Source organism: Lagopus leucura, unplaced genomic scaffold (genome assembly GCF_019238085.1).
Source record: "Lagopus leucura isolate 7727_CA_CO unplaced genomic scaffold, USGS_WTPT01 Super-Scaffold_100001, whole genome shotgun sequence".
Taxonomy (NCBI): domain Eukaryota; kingdom Metazoa; phylum Chordata; class Aves; order Galliformes; family Phasianidae; genus Lagopus; species Lagopus leucura.
In genome coordinates, this window is record NW_024962262.1 from 51,131,618 (window position 1) to 51,155,686 (window position 24,069).

General features: G+C 38.4%; 1 protein-coding gene across 5 annotated transcripts in view; it reads left to right on the plus strand.

Moving 5' to 3' along the window:
• Positions 1–2,739: 2,739 nt before the first annotated feature.
• The window catches only part of LOC122177532, a 39,325-nt gene continuing 17,995 nt past the window's right edge, over positions 2,740–24,069 (plus strand). For all 5 annotated transcript variants that reach the window (XM_042867003.1, XM_042867004.1, XM_042867007.1 and 2 more), the window contains exons 1-11: positions 2,740–2,868; positions 3,642–3,735; positions 3,900–4,033; positions 6,008–6,134; positions 7,153–7,282; positions 7,402–7,571; positions 8,971–9,110; positions 11,995–12,033; positions 13,034–13,163; positions 13,591–13,684; positions 15,519–15,600. In XM_042867003.1, the coding sequence (XP_042722937.1) occupies positions 3,651–3,735; positions 3,900–4,033; positions 6,008–6,134; positions 7,153–7,282; positions 7,402–7,571; positions 8,971–9,110; positions 11,995–12,033; positions 13,034–13,163; positions 13,591–13,684; positions 15,519–15,600 (1,131 nt within the window). In that variant the 5' untranslated portion in view covers positions 2,740–2,868; positions 3,642–3,650. The remainder of the gene's footprint in view (positions 2,869–3,641; positions 3,736–3,899; positions 4,034–6,007; positions 6,135–7,152; positions 7,283–7,401; positions 7,572–8,970; positions 9,111–11,994; positions 12,034–13,033; positions 13,164–13,590; positions 13,685–15,518; positions 15,601–24,069) is intronic.

Here is a 24,069-nt window from a genome sequence, read left to right on the forward strand (position 1 = left end):
TTAAAGTCTACCACATTGCGGTCCTTGCAGTCAGGATTGCAAATGACTGTCATATCCTTGACCAACTCTTCTTTGATGAGTTACAAATCCAACTGAGTACCTTCTGCATTTGGTCTGTCCAGCATCTGTGAATATGATTCCTGATGATCTAATTCTCCATACCCTGCCATGTTGCCCTTCCAGCAGATTTCAGGATGGTTAAAGTCATTTCAGGCAGCTGAAATCCCATCTTAATAGACAAAATTCAGTGATAGTGATAGTGATAAACATCTGCTAGCCCACATGATCAAGATGTTTCCTTTGAAGCCAGATTTTTTTGATTCCATGTTTATAAATAAGTTTTTATGGACAATTTCTTTTGGATAACTTTAAAAATAGAAGTTGAAAAGGAGCCTAGTCTTTAAATTATAACGTATTAACAGTAAGAAATTCTGCATCACAAATGTCCAACTAAAACCAAAACTTACCATGGAAGTCAAAACACATAAGGTCTACTGGATCCTTTCTGTTCTGTTTCACAATCATGACCATTAGTGAACTATTTACACTCTCTTGGCTTTCACTATGGAAGCTGTTGAGGCTGCAAAGCCCCTTCAGAAACCTGGAATTCACTTCTAATGTCCTGATGAGAACAACAGAAGTCCTATTCATGAGATAGAGGAGGTAGGAGTAGTTGGGATTACAGCATCTCTTTCCTGTTCTTGGGCAAAGACCCAAAGTAATAATCACTGGAAAAGGGTAGTCAGGATATGTAACCTTCCAACTATCTGATTCAGATGTTCACACAGACAGAAGTCTTGTATTCTGGTCCCCTCTTGCTATTCCTTTGTTCTGTGGAAAACATCATTTTCTGAAAAAAAGGAAGTAGTGCAAGTACCAAGAAGAATGTTGCAATCTATACAAGAACCGTATGTTGCCATAAAAAATGTTTAGACAGCTCTTGTGAGCACTCTTATTGCTGTTGGATGAATAAAATATTCTTCAAGCTTTAGGATTTTCTAGGAAAGTTGTGTTAATTCTGATCTGGCAGTGGCAGGATCATCATGGAACTCAAAAAACTGAGAAGCCGAATACACTCTCATTACCTCTGTAATTCTGAAAAGAGCCTATTTTTCACCTGCTGGGTTACAGTAAGGCCACTCCACACAGGATTCTTGGACTTCAAGGCTTTGATAATATCATCAACATGCAACAGTTTTGCTTAGTGATTTTTTTTTTTTTTTAATTTGTTTATATTTTTAAAAATCTCAGGAAGGATTTGCCCTAAATACAGACAAGCAAAGAAATCCCCTGGGTAACAGAGCTCCTTTGTGGTGGTAACAGTACTGTCCTTGTGGGTTGTTTGGCTTGTTCTTCTACAATACATTCTAGTTAAAAAAAAAAAAAAAAAAAAGAGTATTCGCACCCCAAAACGTCAAAACCCCTACTTCCTCAATGTGTTGCTTAGATGCATAATCTCAGAAAGTATCAGAGAGTGCTGCTCTTCTACTATTTGCTATAAGCCTGGGAGCTCTTCAGAGTGGGAACATAAGGCTCAAGTAACCATGTAGCGGAGTTGCACTGGAGAAAAGGAACCCAGCGCTGCATGGATCCATTTCTCTTTGTTCACTCATTCTAACATATGTAATTGGGAGGACTCGAAATCTGGAAGTTGACAGCACTTCCCAGAACCAAATTTAGGCACACAGAAAATGCAATTGTCCAGCATCCCACCGCATCTGCACCAGCGTGATGAGCAGCTGAGTCACATACAGGCACTGCATAGCCATCCAGCCACAGCCATATACGGGCTTGTGCTCTGACTGCTTCTCCCAGGAAATGTCTGTAGGCGTGTGGAAATACAGCCCCCTCAGAGCATCAGCTGACCTTAAACACCATCCTTAAAGTGGTGCAGGATCAACAAATGCAACTTTGGTGGAATTGATTCCAGCCTTCTTCCTTTCCACCTATCTCTGGGCTCACCTCAGCACCTTTCCGTCTCTTCTGCAGTGTGAGGTACCAGAGTGGGAGCAGAGCTCCTGCTTTGGAGGTATCTGCTGCAGGAATGGGGTGGGAGATTGCTTAACAATCTGGGAACTATGCTACTGGAAGAGGGAGACAAAGGATCTCTCTCAAGAAGAAAGGAGAGAGAGAGGCAGATGCACAGAAACTGTCTTCCTTCAATTTTCTAAACTCCGTTAGATTCTCTCTGGCATTTGCTATGGCTCTAATTTTATCGCTTTCCATTCTCCTTAAAATATCACCCTAGGGCCACCAGCCCCTGCCACAGTGAGACTGCATAGTGGCCAAGCTCCAGCTCACTACAGCCCTGCCCAACCCTGACATGGCCCCTGCTCAGCTGGGCCCACCATTGTGAGTGCCCCCACATCCCCAGCTGCCTGCTCCTGGTAGTGCTCTTGGATGGGACCTGGCCTTGAGGGCCTGTCCTCAAGCACCAGGGGCAGCATGCTTGGCCCATGGAACGATATGCTTTTTATTGAGTCACCTTTGTATGACTAATAACTATTTACAGACAGAGATAAATATCTCTGAGAGGAAATGTTTTTACATATTTATTGGATTCTGAAGTATTACCGGATTCTATACAACAAAAAAGAAAATTTAACAGCTAACTACTTGTTCATATTGCATGAAATGTGGGTTTTAAAATTGCTAAGACTCTTGATTTTGTAACAATCAGAAGGGAAGTGATGAGCATCACATCTTGCAACACTTCCGATAATATGAGTGTTCCCTAAAATGTAGAAGACAAGGAGGCAGCCCTATTTGTAGCTGTATAACCATTGCAATTGCGAGTCCTTCCATTTTCTCTGAGCCTCAAGACTATGATACAAAGATAAATGAGACAAAGAAGTTTTCAAATACAAGGTATGTCTATCTTTGTCTTTCTGTTTTGTTTATGGGAGCATTTGGTAATGTTCTGAGATAGATACAGGAAGCCATGGGCTGGAGGGCCGATGATCCAGGCATAATCTCAGAAGCTGGCAGAGAAATACATGGAGCTGAGTTGAATAAAGATTTTTGCAAGCAAGATATCTACTGCCTGCCAAGAAAGTTCCTTGGCCACATTTTTTTTATTTTCTTTCTGGTTTTGGCACTGAATTTGTAATAAACTTAGATGCTGCTCCTAGATCTACTTTTATGCATGTATACTAAAAAATACACTTGGAAGTACACTAGCTGAGCTAACACCCTCACCAAATTTAACATACTGATCACTGAGTATCTAGAGCTAATCGATTTTGCTGTGACAAATTCTGATATTTTCTATTTGCAGCTGTTTACCCACATGCTTGAGGTCTACTCATCCTGATAGATAATCTTTAGACCTCAAGATGGCAGTCATCAGGTGAATGTATGTAGAATTTCTAGAGTGGTTCCCAAATTAACAGCTTTAAAAATCATCACACAAATTATTTTGCTGCAGTGAAAAACAACTTTGTTGATCTTGTTACTATCCATTTTAAAGATTCCCTGGCTGCTTGAAACATCTATATAATCTTTTCTTGCACAAGAACTGAGATGGGCAGACAGTTTGGAAGCAGGTAGAATGAGCAGATATGACCAGACCAATTCAGAGGGCAGCGGTTTGCTCTGATATCTGTCATATTGGACAATTTTTGCTGCTTTCTGTCTCCAAGGAAGAAAAGATGCTTGCTTGTCTTGGACTCATCTTCATGACACAGTGGATGCTGCTGGTTGCCCAGATGTATGATGATTGGCAGTGCACAAACTGTGAGTAGAGCACTTCCTGCAGATATCCTCTTAGGTGAAGTGTAATATGCTTCTCTTTAGACATATTTGTCCCCCAGTTGCCTTTTGTCTTAGATCTGGTAAGTAGTAACCTCTATACCTCAAAAATCCGAACATAACCGATCCCTATTATGTGATAATTTCAGGGGAGATGTCAGATTCACCCATCCAAAATTTGATGCTGAATTGGTGGAAAACAGAACTGAGTTGGATCAGCACCATGAATTTCACTAAGTACAACTGTTCTATGACAGTATATAATAATGTGGTCGAAATACAGGTAAATTTTCTATGTAAAATATCAACAGAGATAAATCACTACACTTTATTCTTTTTCTTTCGTATTCTTGAATAACTGAAAAAAGATACTCTGTGTTTTAGCCATTCTTTTTAGTTTTTATTGAGGCCCATCTTGATACTGATATGTGTCTGTCCTCTGACAATTCTCGTGAAATTCTTGCCCTGTGAGGACTATTGTGGGACCAGGATCTTAATGAGACTGAAGCATAAGACTGCCCGTTTTTCTGGTTTCAAAGGAACTTCACTGAGAGGCATCTCATGCTGTATGGATGAGAATTTTCACGTATAGAGGAGAAATTGAGTTAGACACGTGCTCTGACTTACTTTAATAAGTGGTCAGTGGCACTGGAGCTGTAGTGTAGCTCAGAACTGGGACTCATGTGACACAGAAGTTCCATGTGAAGGAACAATTTTTCTGGAGTGGCTCCTGGGATCCAAGCTGGTTATTTCAAACATAGTAGGCACATTTGAATAGACAAACTGAACCAAAACCTGAACAAAAAAAAAGGGCCTGAGCAGCCAGCGGCTCTGTAGCTAGACATTCTTGAAAGGCATTCACTTTAGATCACTCTGCAGGACAGCATGTTCCAGATGCCGTTTTGCATCTTGTCCCAAGAGAGCAGGAAACCTATATGCATAGCTAAAAAAGAAAAATAAGATATATATATAGACATATATATATTTTTGGTTTTGGTTTTGGTTTTGTTTTAATACAGCTCCAACATTTTGATAGCTGACAGGAGACATGGAACTCAGAATGGATTACTTGGACAGTGTTCTGACGTTATGGAAAGATGATTTCTTTGTCAGGTTTAGTCTGTTTTCAGCTCTTATGCAGAGAAGATGGCAAGCTAAACCTTTCCCTGTTTTGTAATTATTACATGTATTAACCAGAATAGGTTTTCTTTTGAAGACTGCTATGTTCTTCAAAGCTAGTCATGAACTCATGGGAATATTTTTTTCCTGAATACATACATTACTCTAGTATTCACCAAATTCTCTTCCTCTAGACACCACAGCTGCAGTAATGTCACAGTCTATTTGGTCAATATCTCTTGTGCATCAGACTGACTTGATTACCTCTAAAGTTCAGGAACGGGAACTGTATCAGGAAATATTGGTTTTGACATCCTTTTTTGCACAAATAAAGAATAAGCATTTTATGCTATGCTGCTCTGTCATTATGCAAAATGTATACCACATTTACTGTTTCTGTAAGCAGTTTCCAGAAGTCTAACTTCTGGGGAATCTTTTAATACTCCATGTAGTTCTAGCATCTGCATCAATGATCACAGATTAGAATAGTCATGTCACCCTCATTTCAACTATCTAAGCATGGAAACCTTAGTCTTCAAAACTCTGATAAAAGCCACTAGTGAGATACAGGTCCTGCCTGGAGAAAATGTATCCCATGTATCTTAGATGCAAACACCTGTGTCCTTTACCACTAAATACAGAAGGCACTTATATGATTTGTTCAAATTGGCTGCTAACATTAAGAAATCTAATACTACTAGACATTAACCTCAAGCCAACTCCTTACCCAAGCAGTCGCTTGTGGGCTATCTCCTTCTGTCTTTGAAATGAGAATAAAGTACAGAAAAGCCATCTGTTGGTTTTTATGAAAGAACATATGCTTCATTTTGAGGAGGTTCAAAAGATTTTTTTATGCTGATGGATGAATAGAGAGGAGGAGTTCCTATTCTTCACACTACTCTGTCATGAGATTTTTTGATGGGAAGCATCAAAGTCTTCACCTTATGCTGATAAAGGCTCATTATCCAACATTTCTAGGAAGGGAGCTCTCTGTCTTAGGGAGATACAAGTACTTACTTCACTCTAACGGTGGACCCACTGTTACACAGAAAGGCTTTCTACAGGAGTAGAAAGGAAAGTAGAAAGTAGAAAGGAGTTGAAAAAGTTAAAAATTAACCAATTGAATGTAATTTTTCAGGAAAAGAATACAAATTGCATCTTTGGAAGAAATCTAGCATATCCTCTGCACAACGGGGCAAACTTTTCGGTTAAAGCAGAGAGTGCTAACAGTACATACTCAGTCACATGCAAGTATATTCCTCAAGGTAATGCACTAGACTTTGGGAAAGGATTTGCATACTTCTAATGGGCCTGAGTGTAAAAAAAAAAAAAAACAACCATGAAGTGCTTCCTTCTTTAGTTATTCTATTTCCTGGAAATGGATATCTCCTTGTTCATATCCTTATGACAATGTATGTTGGACAAGTGAACTGTTTTCCTACAACTTGTAGGAAACTCAGTAAATGTTTTGCCCTTGGTTAATGTCTTGCTTGGCAATATTTTCTTAATTGCAAATTCTCTTCTGAATGTTTTATTAGCTTCATTTTCCTGTATTATTCAAAATCAAGTTGAAATAGGTTTCTGGCTGTGGTTTTTAAATTTTTCCTCAAGAACTGTGTGATACCTTGAATTCTCATGGTGTCACTTTGTAGTGTCCAATCTATGATAACAAAAAGTCTGACAGAATCTGCCCTTTTTTATATGAGACGGATAACAGATATGAGAGTGTTAAGATAATGAGGTACAGTATTTGCTGATTTAAGTAACATATAATTGGAATATACACAATGATGCTACTTCCTGTCTCACCAAGCTCAAAGAAATTATTGTTTCCTTATACAAGGAGGCTAAGTCATCCTTTCTTTTAAAAATACATGTTTATTCTCCTTATTAGCTTCTGTTGGGGTTAGGAGTTAAAGAGTAATTTGTAGTGTTTGTGATCTGGTGATATTAATCTCAGAAATCAGAATAATTCAAGCAACAGAGGTGGCCACTTTAGGTGTCAGCCTGCATTATGGCAACCTAGTCTTCATGGAGCCTAATCCTGTCATATGCAACTTCAGTCATATCTTTGGAGGACATAGCTACATCAGATTCTTCACAAGATCTGTCAGTCTAAATATCTTCCAATACAGCTACATAAAATGATGTTTACCATTCCTAATCAAAACAATAATTGTCTAGAGTTGCAGATATTTGCTGTATCTAAGCATGTGCCAAGATCCTCCACGTTGGAGCAGTCCACGCATTTTTTCTTCATAATGGACATTGCTGTGTTTGCAGGCATTAATGGGTCAGCCATTGAGAACTTCTCCTGTGTGATTTATGACATTTCCCTCATGAACTGCACTTGGCAGGCAGGCAGGAATGCTCCAGGAGATACCCAATATTTTCTCTACTGGCAGAACTCGAGGTGAGTAGGTCTTCTTGAGTCTTGAATTCCCGCTTAACACATCACAGTACCCGTGTTTAACTAAAACTCCTTGATATATATATATATGTGTGTGTGTGTGTGTGTTATATTATCTATAGAGATGATGACGTAATGGAATGTGAGCTTTACATTGAAGACGAAAATGGTAGACATGTGGGATGTAGATTCAAAAACGTGAAGATAGAGAAATCCTATTTTTTGGTGAATGGGTCTAGCAAAAACTCCCTGATCCAGTTCTACGACACAGATATTGACCTATATACAATTGGTGAGTAAATTATTTATTTTGTTTTATTCCTACTATTGCATGAGGGTAATAGAGCATTTATCCCCAAGACAGAGCCTGCAGTCAGACAGAATTGTCTCCCCACATGACAGTTTTTCCTGTTTTCTGAAAATATTTGGTCTTATCATTGATGCTGGCAAAAATACAGTTCAGAAACGGACCACAAGAGGAAGTAGTAACATTCTGAAATAACTGTTATGAGAAGTCTGACCATCCTAACAATTCTTACGTTGAGAGTGAGGATTTTCTGGCTTGAGTGTCATTTATCTAAAAACCGTGCAGGCATTCAAATCCATTAGATGTTAATACCAGAGTTCCTAAATTCTCACTGAAATCTCTAGTTCTATCTTCACTTGTGCAGCTAAGGTGAAATGTGTTGCCCAGTCTGTCAACAAATTTAGCTGATTATTATCCTAAAGATGGTGAACACTGACTTTGTAATTGCTTTCACACTATTTTTAATTATGTTTAAAGCTGTTAAAAATTATCTTATTTCTGCGTTTAGTGTCTGGCTGCAGAATTTAGCTTCAGTTTAGGATTCTTCACAGCTGTAGCCCTTCTCAGCTATTTTCAGCAATCTACTTGAATTACATATACATCGATGGAATTTTGGAGATGGCATTTCACACCACTACCTTTTTCAGTGATGGCCAAAGACATTTCTACTAAAGAGCCAACAGATAGTGCCACCAAGAAGCATAGTTTCATTCTATAAAGAAAAGGAAGTAAGCTGTACTATTACTCAGAGAGATTAAATAAAACTGCTTCTTGACCAAACAGCCCATCACAAACAGACCAGTCTTGTCTGTAAAGACTGATGCAAGATAGTCTAACTGAAACCATTCCCCCTATTATTGTTTTATCACTCCTTTAGTCATCAGTGTCTGCTTGTCTTTTGCTGTTGCAATAGATATTAAGTCCTTGGGTATGATCAAAATACAAAAGTATCTGTACTTTTGCCCGTGTTTGTGAAAGAAGGGGAGATGTCTGAAGTTCTAAATTCTTAAAACTGAAGTGCCATTCTTAAACCCATATGGTTATTTTTGGAGGAGAAATAAGCTGCTTGGTTCATAACACCAAGCAAGCCATATGGTCATGTCACAGAAGAGTTAAATGAGAAAGCTTAAAGAATGAAATAACCTTCAGAATTCTTACATTAGGATTAACATCAGATTGCTCTCCCTAAACCACATTCCTACTTCTTTTCCTGGAGACAGAATATAGAGAACTCTGGTCTTCTAACATAGTGCTCAAGAAAAATAAATGTAAATAGATATATTTATTCACAGAAATGTTACTCACAATTCTTCATTTTTTTTAAATCAAATCAAAAACTATTAAGTGACTGTAAATATTTGAATTCTTGAATTTATCATTTCAGAAAAACTCATGCCTCCATCAAATGTCACTGTCAGTTGTGACGAAAACTCACGTTCTTGCACTATTCGATGGCAACAACCCCAAATAAATCACTCTAAAAAAGACAGATGTTTTAAATATGAAGTTGAAATAACATCCAAGGTAAGAGGAATCTCTAGACCTACATTAAACATCGATGCAAATTTTTACATTTTCTAATATGCATGGGTAAAAAGAAAACCTCTTGTATCATGTAGACTTCCTCATATGCAGCGTTATTTTTCACTGTCGTGCCTTTCTTGCACCTTGTGAAACTGCACCGAACCATTTTATCCCACTTTATGGCTAATCACAACTTGAACATATTACAGATTTGGCAGTGACAAAACTAGAAAAAGTACTTTCTTTTGCTGAGGTTCACTTCTTTCCAGTGGTGACTGCATCTGGGCTGCAGGTACGGGGTGAAGAAATGGTGATTTGGTTAAGCAGTATGAATGTATGGAAGAGGCTGAAATTTCTAATTCAAAATGTAACTAGCTTACCAGACACCATAGCAGCTGGAGATGTATAATATTAAGTAAAAGAAAACAAGTGAGAGAGAAAGCAGAAAGACAACTGGGGAGGAACAGCCTGCCTGTACTGCAGCCCCGCGGCCACTGGGCGGCTGGCGCCGTCCTTCTCTGGAGTTACTGTTCCAAGCTGAGTCTGGAGGCGGTTTGCTAATTCACGGATGATCCCAGATGATTGCTGCTATAAAACCTTACGGCTTCTTCCAATCTCTTTGCCTTTGTAGCAATTAAGTCCTTATACTGAGCTCTGTGTGGCTTTGACTTAAAGAGAAATCACAGTAAAGCAATACAGAATTCTTTATTTTTTAACATGATTAATATCAGGTTACAAAGAATATTCAATTCATATGGTGTCCAAATTGCCTCGTATTTCCATAAGAAATTATCAGCAGTTTTCATGTTACTAATTTCATCAAAGTCCACCAAATACTGCACTGCAAAATGTATTGCCTTCCAATTGCGAAGTATAAAGTGAGAGCAAGATTTTGCTTATATTGTTTTATAGAGAAATATTGCATTGCTAATATACTGCAACCAAAATATATTTGTGCTACAATCAACTTTTAAACTTTATTTTACAACTGGAAATTACTTGCATTGAGAGAAAACAAAAAGGATAACACAATGACCATGAACAGGCTGCCCTCAGGAGTTGTGGAGTCTCCTTCTCAGGAGATATTCAAAACCCACCTGGATGCCTGCCTGTGTGACCTGATGTAGGGAACCTGCTTAGCAGAGAGGTTGGACTGGATGGACTCCAAAGGTCTCTTCTCATCCCTATGGTTCTTTAATTCTGTTATCGTCTTTCTTTCTCGTATGTGACATCAGTAAAAACACTAAAGGGAGATTACATGATTCCATTTTCCCCCTCTGCTCAAGGTAGCTGCTTTAGGGATTCAAGGACCTGCTCTCTTGTACAGCAGCATGCTTTGCAACACATGCTCAGGTGCCACATGAGCACTATTATTTTCTGAAGAAATATTTGATCTGATTTCTTCTTGTTTTACAGTAGGAAAAAAAACAAGACTGAAAGTAATTAAAAACAAACAAAAAACCCCAAACCCACAGGATAGTGGAGATGTTAATTATTAGCCTGCCAATCGTTAGTTGTGTGTGGTCAATATGCTATATATTACTCATTATACCTACACAGAAGAGATATGGGATTTTATTTTCTATCAGAAATGTAGATGAAATATTTATGAATCCAAATCACTTCTGAATGATTTCATCTGAGGGAAAAGAAACATCATTTGCGTGGTATTTACAATTCAGCATAGTGTTTTTTGTTTTTATAAGATATAAATAATAGATTTAAAAAGAAAAGCTTATCTCATGAAGTTCAACAAGGTGAATTGCAAAGTCCTGCAACTGAGTTAGGGCAATCCCAAACACAGATACAGGCTGAGTGGAGAATGGCTTGAGAACAGTCCTGGGAGAAGGATTTCGCAGTGTCAGTTGATGAAAGATTTAATATGAACTGCCAATGTGCACTTGCAGCCCAGAAGGCCAATTTTATCTTGGGTTGCATCAAGAGAAGTGTGACCAGCAGGTCAAGGAGGTGATTCTGCCCCTCTACTCTGCTATTTTGAGACCCCACCTGAAGACTGCATCCAGTTCAGGGGCCCCCAAAACAAAGAGGACATGGAGCTGTTGGAGCAGGTCCAGAGGAGAGCCACAAAGATGAGGGCTGGAGCCCTTATGGGGAGAGGCTGAGAGAGCTGGGGCTTTTCAGCTCGGAGAAGATTCCAGGAGAACTTAAAGCAGCCTTCCGGTACTAGAAGGGGACCTGCAGGAAAGCTGGGGAAGGACTTTTTTTAAGAGCATGTAGCAATAGGGGAAATGGCTTTAAATTGGAAGAGGGTAGATTTAGACTAGTTATTAAGAAGAAATTATTTTCTGTGAAAATGGTGACACACTGGAACGGGTTGCCCAGTGAGGTTATGGATGCCCCCTCCTTGGAAACATTCAAGGCCAGGCTGCATGGGGCTTTGAGCAACTTGGCCTAGTGGCAGGTGTCCCTGCCTATAGTGGCAGTTTGGAAATAGATAATCTTAAGGGTACCTTCCAACTGAAACCATTCTTTGATTCTGTGATCTTAAAGGCTTTTTCTGATGTGTGTAAGAATAGAGTTACTGTTTGCATTCAGACCAGGGTGTTGGGTTTTTTTTGAGTGTGTTTCAGTTCAAGCATCAATCTGAAATACAATTTATTTCTCAGCTCCAATGGTAAGGAACACAAATACTTTTCCATAGAAGAAATAGTTACTATAAACTTGGCATTGCAGTTGAATCACATATCAGAAATAAAGTATTAGGTAAATTACTAGGTAAATTAGGTAAAATGTTCATCAAAACAAACTGTGAAGTATATAAGACAGTAATGCAGAGAAAGGTGATAGACAATTGATTAAAATGACTGTCTTAACAAAATAAAAAAAGCGATCATAAAAATAAAACTTTTCTCTCAATATACAGGGTAACTCTGCAGAGTGGACCAATCAAAGTTATACAAAAGTAAGTTTGATTTTTCTATTTATCAGCAGTGTATGTTCGTTTCATAGTCAATTGTGAAAAGCAAATAGCACACAATTGCATCTAGCATTAGTTCTACACTTTATGATATTCTTATTTATGGGCTTCTGAAATGTGTCTAGCTGCTAAATAATTATGATATTTGTGTCATTTGTCATACATTCAAAGAAATGTGGAAAAAAAAACAGAAAAGTTACTGTTCCATAACTATTTTTAACATAAATATTTCTTCCTCTCAAATGTTTGGGTCAGAATTTGAAAATACGCATTAGTGACAGAAGGGAAAGAAGTCATTGAGAAAACTTCTTCTAGGAATTTAATTCAACTTATGTATACCCAAAGACCAAAAAAAGCCCTTTGGAATAGTTCTGCAGGTATGCTGCACCTTCTTCTACTCAGTACAGCCTACACTTCCCACTCCAATTCTGAAAGTATCCAAAGAAAGAGTATGTTTTGGGAAGTTCTGGTATAGCTAAGTACTGCAGTCTTCTTATTTGACAATATTTTACAATTTTGGTTTGTCCTAAGGAGCCCTATTACAAAGACAGAAACATGAGCTACATGCAGATGGTTTATTCTTTGCATTATAGAATTTTAGCAGCACTAATATGAGATGATTCAAGATGCTTTTCTGCTTCTGTAAATGTAGCAAGGAAAATCATAAATAAATCGTAATTACTGATGATGTAATTTCATAAGAAATTACAGGTTAACGAATATAAGTTGAAAAGTTGAAAGTTCTAGACAGCAAAATTTATGGAGTGATAGACTATACTTGAAAGGATACACACATAGGTACATATATGCTACATACTTTAAAAGCAAGCATATATTTTTTGCTCCAAAGCAGCAGTCTGATCTAACAAGCAATTCCTCCATACCTCGAAAACTCTCACTGGTAAACGCAGCTTCTACATTGTCAACATCTAGGAATTCAGCAACGAAAAACTCAGTCTAGATGTGATTTTGTCTGTTTGCTTAGGAAATTATTACAAGCCACATAGTTCAAAATCCCAACATGAGAAAGAAGAACCTGGTGAAAATAAGAGCAGCTGGCCATACGTGTAGAGTGAGCAAAGACTGGGGGGAGTGGAGCGCAGCTGTTGAGTTTGGTAAGAATAAAAAATCTTTACCCTGACTTATCTTTCTCCCTGCTATGACCTAACTACTTCACACATGGATGTGCACTTACAAAGAAAAATATAAAGTATACGTAAGCATTGTGTTTCATTGCACATTACTGGGAAGGAGAGAGATGATTAGTTTATCTCCTAACATTCTAACTTTGGAAATCAATAAAAAAGTTGTATATTTGAAACTGTAGTCCATCATGCCTGCTTAGCGCTGAGGATTAACAAACAGGTTTGGTGTTAATCTCTCCTGGAAAAATGTACAGCTAAAACGCTAAAAGAAAAAAAGAGTTGCATTTTGTTCTAGGAGAAACCTTTTGGACTGACATTCGTTAGTCGGAGTACGTGCTTGACTGTGCATTTATTGCTTTTTATTAACAATAGTGATTCATGACTGTTGCTCTTTCAGGAAATGAAGAAATTTCTTCTTCAGTATGGATTTTACCCGTAGTGGCAGTTGCAACACTCTCAATACCTATCTTTACAATTTTATTCTGCAAAAGGTATATGGAATTTATACTTCTATTTTATTTTGTGTGAATGTTTGAAACATCTGCAGTTCTTAAACAAATAAATTATGCAGAGGTGCCTCTGAACACATTTTCACTCACAATCTAATAGAAGCCAAATTAAAAAGGTGTTCTCAAGGCAGACATTATGATTGTGATACCTAAAGTCTCTGGTTGACTCACATACATTTTTTCAAGAGTCTCTACTGTCAACATGGCAAGAAGGTTAATTATGTTTCATCATTTACCACAGAATCATAGAATTATTAAGGTTGAGAAAAGATCTCCAAGATCATCTAGTCCAGCTGTGCATCTACCATCAATATTTCTCCACTAAACCAAGTCCCTTAGTACCACATCGACATGTTTATTGAACATCTCCAAGGTCTGTGACTTAACCACCTCCCTGGGCAGCCTGTTTCAGCACCTCAACACTCTTTTGGAAAAGAAACCTAATTCCAACTCAACATCCCCTCACTCAACTTGAGGCCATTTCTTCTCATCCTGTTGCTGGTTACATGGCAGAAGAGGTCGACCCCCCACCCTACCACAACCTCCTTTCAGGAAGTTTTAGAGAGCAATAAGGTCTCCCCTGAGCTTCCTCTTCTCCAGACTGAACAATCCCAGCTCCCTTAGCTGTTCCTGCCAAGACTTGATCTCCAGACCCCTCAACAGCATTGTTGCTCTTCTCTGCACATGCTTCAGGGTTTCAATGTCTTTCCTGTAGTGAGAGGCCCGAAACTAAACACAACACTCAAGGTGTGGCTGAGTACAGAAGGATGATTGCTTCCCTGCTCCTGGTGGATTCAACTCCATCCAGCATCACTCTCTGGGCCTAGCCCTCCAGTTGGTTCTTTATCCAGTGAATTGTGTATCTGTCCAAGCCAGTGTCAAAGGCTTTGCTGAAGTCTAGGTAGACTATGTCAACAGCCTTTCCTTCATCCACCAGGCAGGTCACTCAGTCATAGAAAAAAATCAGGTTGGTCAAGCAGGACCTGCCTCTCATGAACCCATGCTGACTGGGCCTGATCTCCTAGTTGTCCTGCACATGTCCTGTGATCTCACTCAAGATGATCTGTTCTATAACAATCGGTTCCCAGGAGCAGACCATCGTACCTCCTTCTGCCTCCTCTCCTCAGAGTGCTGCGCAGAACAGTGAGGTCACCTCTTAGCCTTCCCTGCAAAAAAACCTAAGTTTCAACAGCCTCTCCTCATAACAGCTTTTTAAAGCCATTCTTACCGACATGTAGACTGTCTGCCAAAAGATGTGATTTCTTGAAATGTAGTTATTGCAAACACACAGGTTGATTGTACTTATCAGTACAGATCTTCTAACATTCTAACATTAGAATTGTCCTAGCAAGCTAAATTAATCTGAGAATGCATAAGAAATTTGCATTTCTTCCTGAAATAAACTATGCAAGAGAAATGGAAAGAAAAAGGATAGTCTACCTTATCATGCGCTTTGTATAGAAATATGCAGTAATTCAGAGAAGACTGTTCTTTCTACTTGTTTAAAAGTTTATGTTCACTTTATACTGGTTGCAGTGGCTTAAATATGATCATAGTAGTAAGTTCCTTCTTATTTCAAAGAAAAAAATAAATATTTTGAATCTAACCAAAAAGAAAATTACTACCATCTAAATTCTTAGTGTCTTCCTCATATGAATTCATTCTGTGACATGATGATGTACAATTTTCATTTCTTTTCTGAGGAAGATTTCTTCCCCTGGAGGAGGAAGATAAGAGCTTGTTCAAGGGTGCAGTGGTTTTGACACACGCTAGATACTTTATTTTTCTGTTTTGCTCTATCCCATTTGAATTCCAGGACTGGTTATTGGAAAGCAGTATTTCCACAAGTTCCAAAGCCAAAAAATCCATTTCATGGACAGCTTGATATAAATCCACAGGTAGGCTTTCTTTCCATTTTATATTAAATGCATGAAATGCAAAATAAGACTACACTGCAGGTTTAAAGGTAATGTTTAAATGATAAGGAACTTAAAGGAAAGAATAACTCTTTCCTTTGCCATATACTGAGGAACTATGAAAGAAAATCAGCAGGGAATTTGTTAAGGGAAGTCAAATGCAGTACTCTTCTCCCCCCAGGGGGTTTCTGCTGTTCCAGTTTGATGGGCACAGGGGTTAATGCTTTCACTGGTAGGTCTTATACCTATGGATGACTTACCAGCATCACACTGTCACCAACATAATTATAAACATAAATAACACAATGTCCCATAAGCAGAGCCACAAACAGCCCAGTCTGGCTGCTTCTCTCCAGCTAGGCAGGATGAACTTTGCCAGTGGGACATGTACACATCTGTACTCAAGGCCTGTTCAGTTAACTAAGCTTCAGGCCAAAGTGTACTCACCTGGTTATGTACCTTAATAAAGTTAATCCTTTTGTTCTAATTCTTTTAAAATTATCTGTGAACGGTGTGTTGGAGAAAAGCACACTTTCCCCCTAGCCATTTTCAAGCCAGGCTGAAAATCATGTTTCAGCACTACAGAGGTGTTGAAATTTCAGTATTTTGTCTTTCTAAGGAAAGCTTATCTGATAAGGAAAAAAAAAAAAATAAAAAGTGAAATATTTCCTTAAAATATGCAAAAAAAGTTGAAATATTCTCAGAATTACACATACATAAGTTAGTCACATGTATAAAACTAACAGAAATTTTAATTTTCCTTTCAGACGATGGAGTGCAAAATGCAGTCAGTAACTTCTGAAACTGAACAAATTATAGTAGTTGCTGAAGTAGTAAAATAGTAAAAACAAATGAGGAACCTGAAAGTGTACTTTTTAGTTCAGGCAGTTCAGCTCTGCAGAAAGTCAGGGACTAAAATGCATAGGTAGTATAGCCAAGAGATAAGATTATTTATGTGTAAGTTTTTGAAATGCCTTTGTCTTTTCTTTTAATTTCATCTTACTTTAGCTGTCTGGGTAACTGTCCTTACTGGGTATCTTCCATTCTGTGAATATGATTTAAATATTTCAGTCAAGAAGTTTCAGTTACAACTTGTTAAAGAAAAATAATAGTGTTTTTTTGTTGTTGTTGTTGTTTTTTTAATCATATTAAAAATACTAAGAGCCAACATACTGAGAGGGCAGGCCAGCTATTTAGAGGGACCTTGACATGCTGAAGAAATGGGTTGATGGAAACCTTACAAAGTTCAACAAGTGCAAATGCAAAGACCTGTACCTGGGACAAACTAAATCCATGTATCCTAGTGAGTGGGTGACAGACAGGTTTGTAGACAAGGCTTTGGTCCTGGTGGACAGGGTAGACAAAAATAACCAATGTGTCCTTATGTATGGTCAGGTGACAGGAGAGCACAGAGATCCCCCTTTCAGTTAAAACCTAATTCCATACAAAGCTCATTCTGGAGCTGGAGTTATATCAGAATAGTCCTGTCATCTGACTCCCTGGTTTGGATGGTTGGAAAGTAAGCCATCCACCTGTTCCTACCTGAGGATGTTATGCTGGAAGCTCACCATGACTTCTAAGTTGATGTTAATATTCAAACAAAAAATGGTCAAGCGTTTCACCCCTTAACAGAATTAACCTTTGAGTACTTTCATTCACAATAAAAAGAACTTTATCCTCTGAGGTAGTCTCATTGATTTTGACAGCTCACATATCTTTCTGCTTCTTTTGGCCTTGGAGATTCAGGTTTTAAGGATGTCATAATGTTCTTCATAAGTAAGTGAGGAAGCATGGCTAGAACAAACTTATGCTTTAGTGTAAAACTGCTTTTTATTTTGAGACAGAAACTTGGACTACAGTATCAGGCATCCAAATATAGTTATTTGATTATTAGACTATTTTTTTTTACAATGCTATATGCTTGATTATCAGATTAAATATTCCCAGGACAGTTTTCTTGCACCAGGACCAACTGCCATTACATACTAGCCCCAGTCTGAGATAATCCCTGGACTATGCCCAGGATTTGTTCAGGACATTGACATTGTTTGCAAGTCCTGGCCAAGTCAGTGCTGAGAACAGTTGTTTCTGGACTCTGTCCAGTGCCGAGGAGTCGTCCAACCACCAGCACTGGCAGGAGCTATTCCCCACACTGTCTAACTTCTACTCTAGATAGGTGCAAACAGCTCTTGGTACAACTACTGCATTTGAAAAAATTAATGATTGCCACTGGGTCAAAGACTCACCTGGGAAGATTTTTCCTTCAGATTACAAGAACAGGACCAATTTCTCAAGGAGAAGGAGCTGAACATATGTACAAATAGCATTTGCACATACTTCTCCCAATACGCAGCAATAGCCAGAATAGAAATGCTCACAGTCACAAGCAAAAAGAGTGATGACATTGTGCTAGGCCACACTAATTTGTACAGCTTTGGATGATATCATTCCTGTTGGGCAAAAATGCCAGGGAGGAGCATAGTTTGACTGTAATCCACCATAGCATAACCATGAACTAGGAAGCATTAATGGCTCGCTGTAGGGAATTGAATAGGAAAGTATAAGACAGTATCTCTTAGGAGATCGCATTACAGTCTGGTAGATACAAAAGAAACTCCTTATTTCCTGTTTTCTTTTGATAAGGAATAATACGTTAGCTTATTCAGGGAAGGAGCTCAGGAAAGGCTGGCAGGTCATTTAGAACTACATTCTCTATGCAGAACAGTGAGACATTGTAACACTTAGGGAAACAAGCAGACATATTAGGAGTCCAGCTTCCCAAACCAAAAGGGCGCAAGGAGGAAAGGAACAGATAACAGTGGATGTCCAAAGGAAGTAAATGTGGAAACTCAAATCTATGCAGTTCTCACAAGAATCGAACTTAAGGGTGATAAGACCTGGCCAGTCCATTCTGTATCATCTTCAAAAGGTTGTGGAGACCAAGGAGGTCTTTGTTGACTAGAGAAAGGCAAGTATTGCTCCCATCTTTAGAAAAAGTTCTGAAGATTATCCCAGGGCCTGACAGCTTGGAATGTCATGATGGGAGTCCTATTGGAGCACGTTTCTGAGCACATTTCTGAGATAAGGAGGTTACTGGGAGTAGTCAGTATGGTTTTTAAAAGAGTAAATACCCATGACAATTGGGGTACCAGAAGGTTCTGTCCTTAAGTCTATCCTGTTTGACATCTTTGTTGGTGAGATCATGTTTGTAGATAACACCAGATTGGGTGACCAATTCATTTGCTCAAAACAGAGGCCACACAGACTGAAGAAAAGGTGAAAAACCAAACAAAACCTGAATTCATCCATTAATGACTTTTAATTTAAGTTGCCCAGAAAAGGAAAATTAGTGTGTGTGGTCTTTTTTATTTTTTTTATTTTTTATTTTTTTTTTTTTGTAATATTATCTTTTTCAAAATAAGTGTTGTGAAAAAATTTCCTGTGCTTTTCTTAAAACTCTATGAATTACACTAGTCACTGTTAGTCTGTTACAAAAGAGTTTCATACAGCATTGGGCAACTTGTTGAATTATCCATCTGTGATCTAATCTTTTTTTAATGAAAGGCTGGTGAAATTTCTGAAACTTTTATCAGCCTAGTGTTTGTTTTTTGTTTGTTTGTTTGTTTTTCTCAGCAAATGCTAATGCTAAACCAAGATATTATTGTAATTGATCATCCAGACCATGTAGAGTGAATTTCTCTCTCTTATTTATGATAAGCTACTCATGAATTGGCTACTAATAGCTACACCAACACTGTGGAACACCACCTGCAAGAGTTCAGAAGACCACCTGTGGACCAAGAGTACTGGTTCTGGAAGAGATTGTCCTGGGGGAGCCGGAGAGGTCATGGTCCATGCCTCAGTGCTCCTGAGTCTCAACTGCTCACATTGACAAAGCACAGAATAGCACATTGCACAATACCAAAACCATTTCTGGTTTATTATAAACACAAAGATAAGCAGTTTGTCAGTTCAGAAACAGTTGATCTGATGGTTCCCAGGAGAAGGTGGGGCATGTTGAAGGGATACATAAAAGAGATCAGATGTCCTTAAAGGAAACTGGTTATCAATGGAGTCAGAGTCATGGTCTTGTCCACATAGATAAACCAGGGCACTGTGAGGGCCATGTGTCCTCCTGGGAGGTACACAGAACCTGAGGACAGCCATGGAGCCATCAGGCCATGATCTCTCTGGCCAGAACTATCCTAGAGCAGCCAGTGAGCGAGCACAGACAGCCATATCCTAAGGAGAGGGAAGAATAGTGCACACAGAGCCCCAGTGAATTCATCCAGACTGGAGATTTGAAACACATTAGTCAAGACTAATGTAGCTACTCTTTGAATAGTCTGAAAGTACTAATCAGATGAGACTGTTAGACAACCCTCAGTTTATTCACAAACATGCCACCACTACTGGATGCAAATCCTTTTAACAAAATTAATTATCTTTCCAGAAAAGCTTACAAGTTTAAAAGTATTTAAAATTATCTCTGAATTCTTAATTGGTCATTTGCGTATTTTCTTCACCTGAAATTACTTGTCTTACTTCTCTTAGGTTCTGTCCTTCAGACCTTCCTCTTCCTCAACCCTTTCCAGTGCTTGTTCCTCCTCTCCTGTTCCTAGGTGAAAGCCATCTATTGAGAGCATGCTCAGGCCCAAACCCTCCCCAGAGTCTCTCACAGGGCTGGTTCTCAACCAGCAGAAAACAGTACTGATATACTTGTCCTGAACATATCTTGGGAAGAAAGAAATTGAACAGCATTGAGCTATTTTAGCTCCCACTGTCAGAATAAACCCAGAAACAGACAGGATGAGAAGCAAGTCCAGAGAGGATGGAAAATGGAACATGCCAATCCTCTTCCCAAGGTGCTGAAAACATGACAAGGACTGAGTCAACACTAGGAATGTTGCTTGAGAGACCAGAATATTTAGCTGAAACACATACACTCTTCTCTCAGTATTCCTCACTTTATCTTTACATAGTTTTCTTTCAGTCATAAAATCAAGATTTTAAGAAAATATTAATATACCCTTTTGAGAAGTACCCTTGGCTGATGTTGAGCAAGACAGAGCAGTGTGGATTGAAAAACAAAGGCATTTAGAATTTGAAATATCTGTGAAGTAATTCAATATTGGTGGACCTCAACACATACACAAGAAAATAATAATAAAGTGAGAGATTTTGGTTCAAGGAAAGCAGGGTTAGAAATAATTTTTCCTCTAACAGACTAACTGCTAAGGACCCTTCCCCACTCCTAAGAAGCTCAGGGAATTCTCTTTTCTGTTCTTGTGCTTATATTAGGGGTGAAAGGTAAAGAGTAATTCAAATCATTCTGTCTGTGAATACTTGAAAACAAGAAATAAAAAGTCTTGCTGAAGAACAGCAAGCTACTTCTATGTATATCACATATCATGTAAAACAAAGTAGGAAGTGGCTAATACTCAGTGTGACCTAAAGCCACAGCTGAAGTTGCTGACAGCTAAAGCAAACATTATGATTTAGCTTTTCATATTTTTATGACTGCAAATCCTTTTAGAAACTCAACATTCCATATAGCCATTTGGGTCTTGATAAAATTAAATGGTCATGTTGTAAGAACTTCAAGCATTTACTAGTTGTATAAAACTGAAATCAGTGTAACGTAACTGCAATTATTCATTTCCAAAACATATTATTTATGAAAATGCCTTTATTTGTAAGAGGGGTACTTCTATAAATATGTTCATGACCACTGTGTGTTTATGCATTACTTTATAATGATTCTGCATACTGTGACTATTTAGTTTATACAGTATAGCAGGAAGGAAGAGTTAGTTGTGTGATCAGTTCATGTGAAATCATTAGCATCTGCAAATTAGGAAATTTAAGGAAGTTGAAAAGCTGTAGGGGAAATGATAATCTGAGTAACTTTCTGGTTTGCAGAATTTGCTATTAAGTAGTGGTGTACTGTAAAAAAAAAACTGACAGATCTAAACACTTGCAAGCTTAAGTGCCTTTGCTGCTCTGATCCAAAATCAAACAAAAAAGAGGAGGAGGGTTTTTCCAGGAGGAGGTATGTGTCTTTGTGTCATCTATTGCTTTTTTCTTTTGCCACAATATAAAAAATGTGAGAATATAAACATTTGCTAAGGATTAAGCTAGATCCACTTATACTAGAACATCTATGAAATCTGGATTAGCTTCCTGCTTTAGAAAGTCCAGGCAAAATACTTGTACTTTCTCCAGGATTCAAAGTTTATGAAATACCTATGATGTCTGTTGCTCTATTTGACTTTCATTATCTGACATTTATTTTGCAATAGCTGAAAATATATATATACATTTTCTGCATCCTAGGGGATATTCGGATTTCTATTTGTTGTAAAAAAAGTTAATCATAAGATCATGCATAGATGGAAGGCATCTATGGAAGCTGGTGAATCCCACTCCCTGTCCAGAACTGTCAGCTACAGGCAGGTTGCACAGGGCTGTGTCCTGTCAAGTTTGGAGTATCTCCAAGACTGAAGATTCCACAACCTCTCTTAGTAGTTGTGACAGTGTGTATCTACCTTTGAAGAAAAAAATGTTTTCTTATCTTTTAATGGAATGTCCTTTCTTTCAGTTTGTGCCCATTGCCTTTTGTCTGGTCACCGGGCACTACTGAGAAAAGTCTGGCTCCATCTTCCTTATTCCCCCCAAGTTACCTTATGCAAATGAATAAGGTTCCCTTGAGACTTCCTCTCTCCTAACTGAGCAGTTCCAATTCTCTCCACCTCTCCTTTTTATGAAAGCTGTTCTACTCCTTTAACTGTTTTTGTGATTGTTTGCTTGACTTCAGTGTATCTGTGTCTCTCTTGTACCGGAAATCCCACAGCTGTACACAGGACTCCAGGGGTGGCCTCACTAGTGCTGAGTGGAGGGGAATGATCACCTTTCTCAGTGTGCTGGCAATACTTTGCCTAATGCATCTCAGTTTACAATTAACCTTCTTTGTGGCAAGGGAACATAGCTGACCCATGTTCAGCTTCATTTCTACCAGGACTCCAAGGACTCTCTTTGCATGGCTGCTTTCCAGTTGTGCTTGGGATTATTCCTCCCCATGAGGAACAAGAACAGCAGGTGCACGTTTCCCTTTGACTTCATGAGATCTTTATCAGCCCATCCAGGTCCCTCTGAAGCAAAACAGTATAGTGCTACAGCAACAATTTCTCCCAGTTTTATATCATATACAAAAATGAAAAAAAACTATCTAGAGGTTGAATTGATTCTTGGAAGGCAACATTTAGACATCAATATGAGCTAAATACTTAATTGCCTGTTAGATATTGCCGGATTTTTCCTATGCTTATTTATATGCCTCCTGGTACACTTAATGGTGATCTCCATTTGCCTGTGAAATATAAGCAGTGTATAAGCAGTGTTGACTGCAGTGTAAAAACATCATTTTATGTTCACATCACTCTATGAGTAAAATTCACATTTTCATTTACTGAAGGGTGTTATGGGCAGCAGTAACTTTCCCACAACCACTCAAGAAAAGAAAACCACTGGCAAAGCTAGGAGTTAGAATCAAGAAATCTTGGTTACAGGTGGCTTTTACTGGTAATATCCTACACTCACAGCTTGAGAGAAAAGAACATGCCGAAAAAAGAGGATAAGAAAATAAAGTGTTTAAGTCAGTATTTAATTGATGCCTCTGTAAAAACTACTGTAGATATGCTATAACTTCTAAATGTGAACATATTTTTCTTCTGGAACATCGAACATCTTCTGGAACAGAAGTCACTCCAGAGCTTACTGTTTGCCCATGCCTTGCTACAAAAGATCAAACATACTCACATTCACTGTCACACAGTGAAACTGTCTGTCTTCGAGGGATATGATCACTGTTGCTGAGTAATACACATCATACATCTGGTAACATTAGATAATAAGCTTAGCAGTAATTTAGATGTTTTCCTTGATAAGATTTTCCTAATGAAAAATTAAATATAAACTCTATGTGCATGCCACTAAATAAAAGAAAGCTAGGACTCTTCATGACTCCAAGGTCAAGTAGCACCAGCTAGTTTATGTCCACTTAGCTTGGGTGGATAGATTAGCTTAAGAGCAGATCTGCCTTGGAGAGAGCTAAACTAAAAAGTGAGAGTGTAGGCATTGTGTTCTTGAGTTCCCTCTGTATCTCTCCTCCATGTAGCAGCATAACTACATGCTGAGAGGCCAAGACACTTGTGAAGATGGCCAGGAAAAGAGAAAAAAAGAAAAAGGAAAAACATGAGGAAACACTACTTACACAAGCATATTTTTGTTTCTGTTTGTGTGATCCTTCAGATAACACTCCTAGTTGTTTTGGCATAACTACACCTTCCTTCTGACACCTTCACTAGTGAGATCTGTTCAGAGCAGAGAGTTTAACCGTCCGCAAATGATCAGTCTGGGAAAGGGTAGTGGTCCTAGAGGTACAAGGCTCCT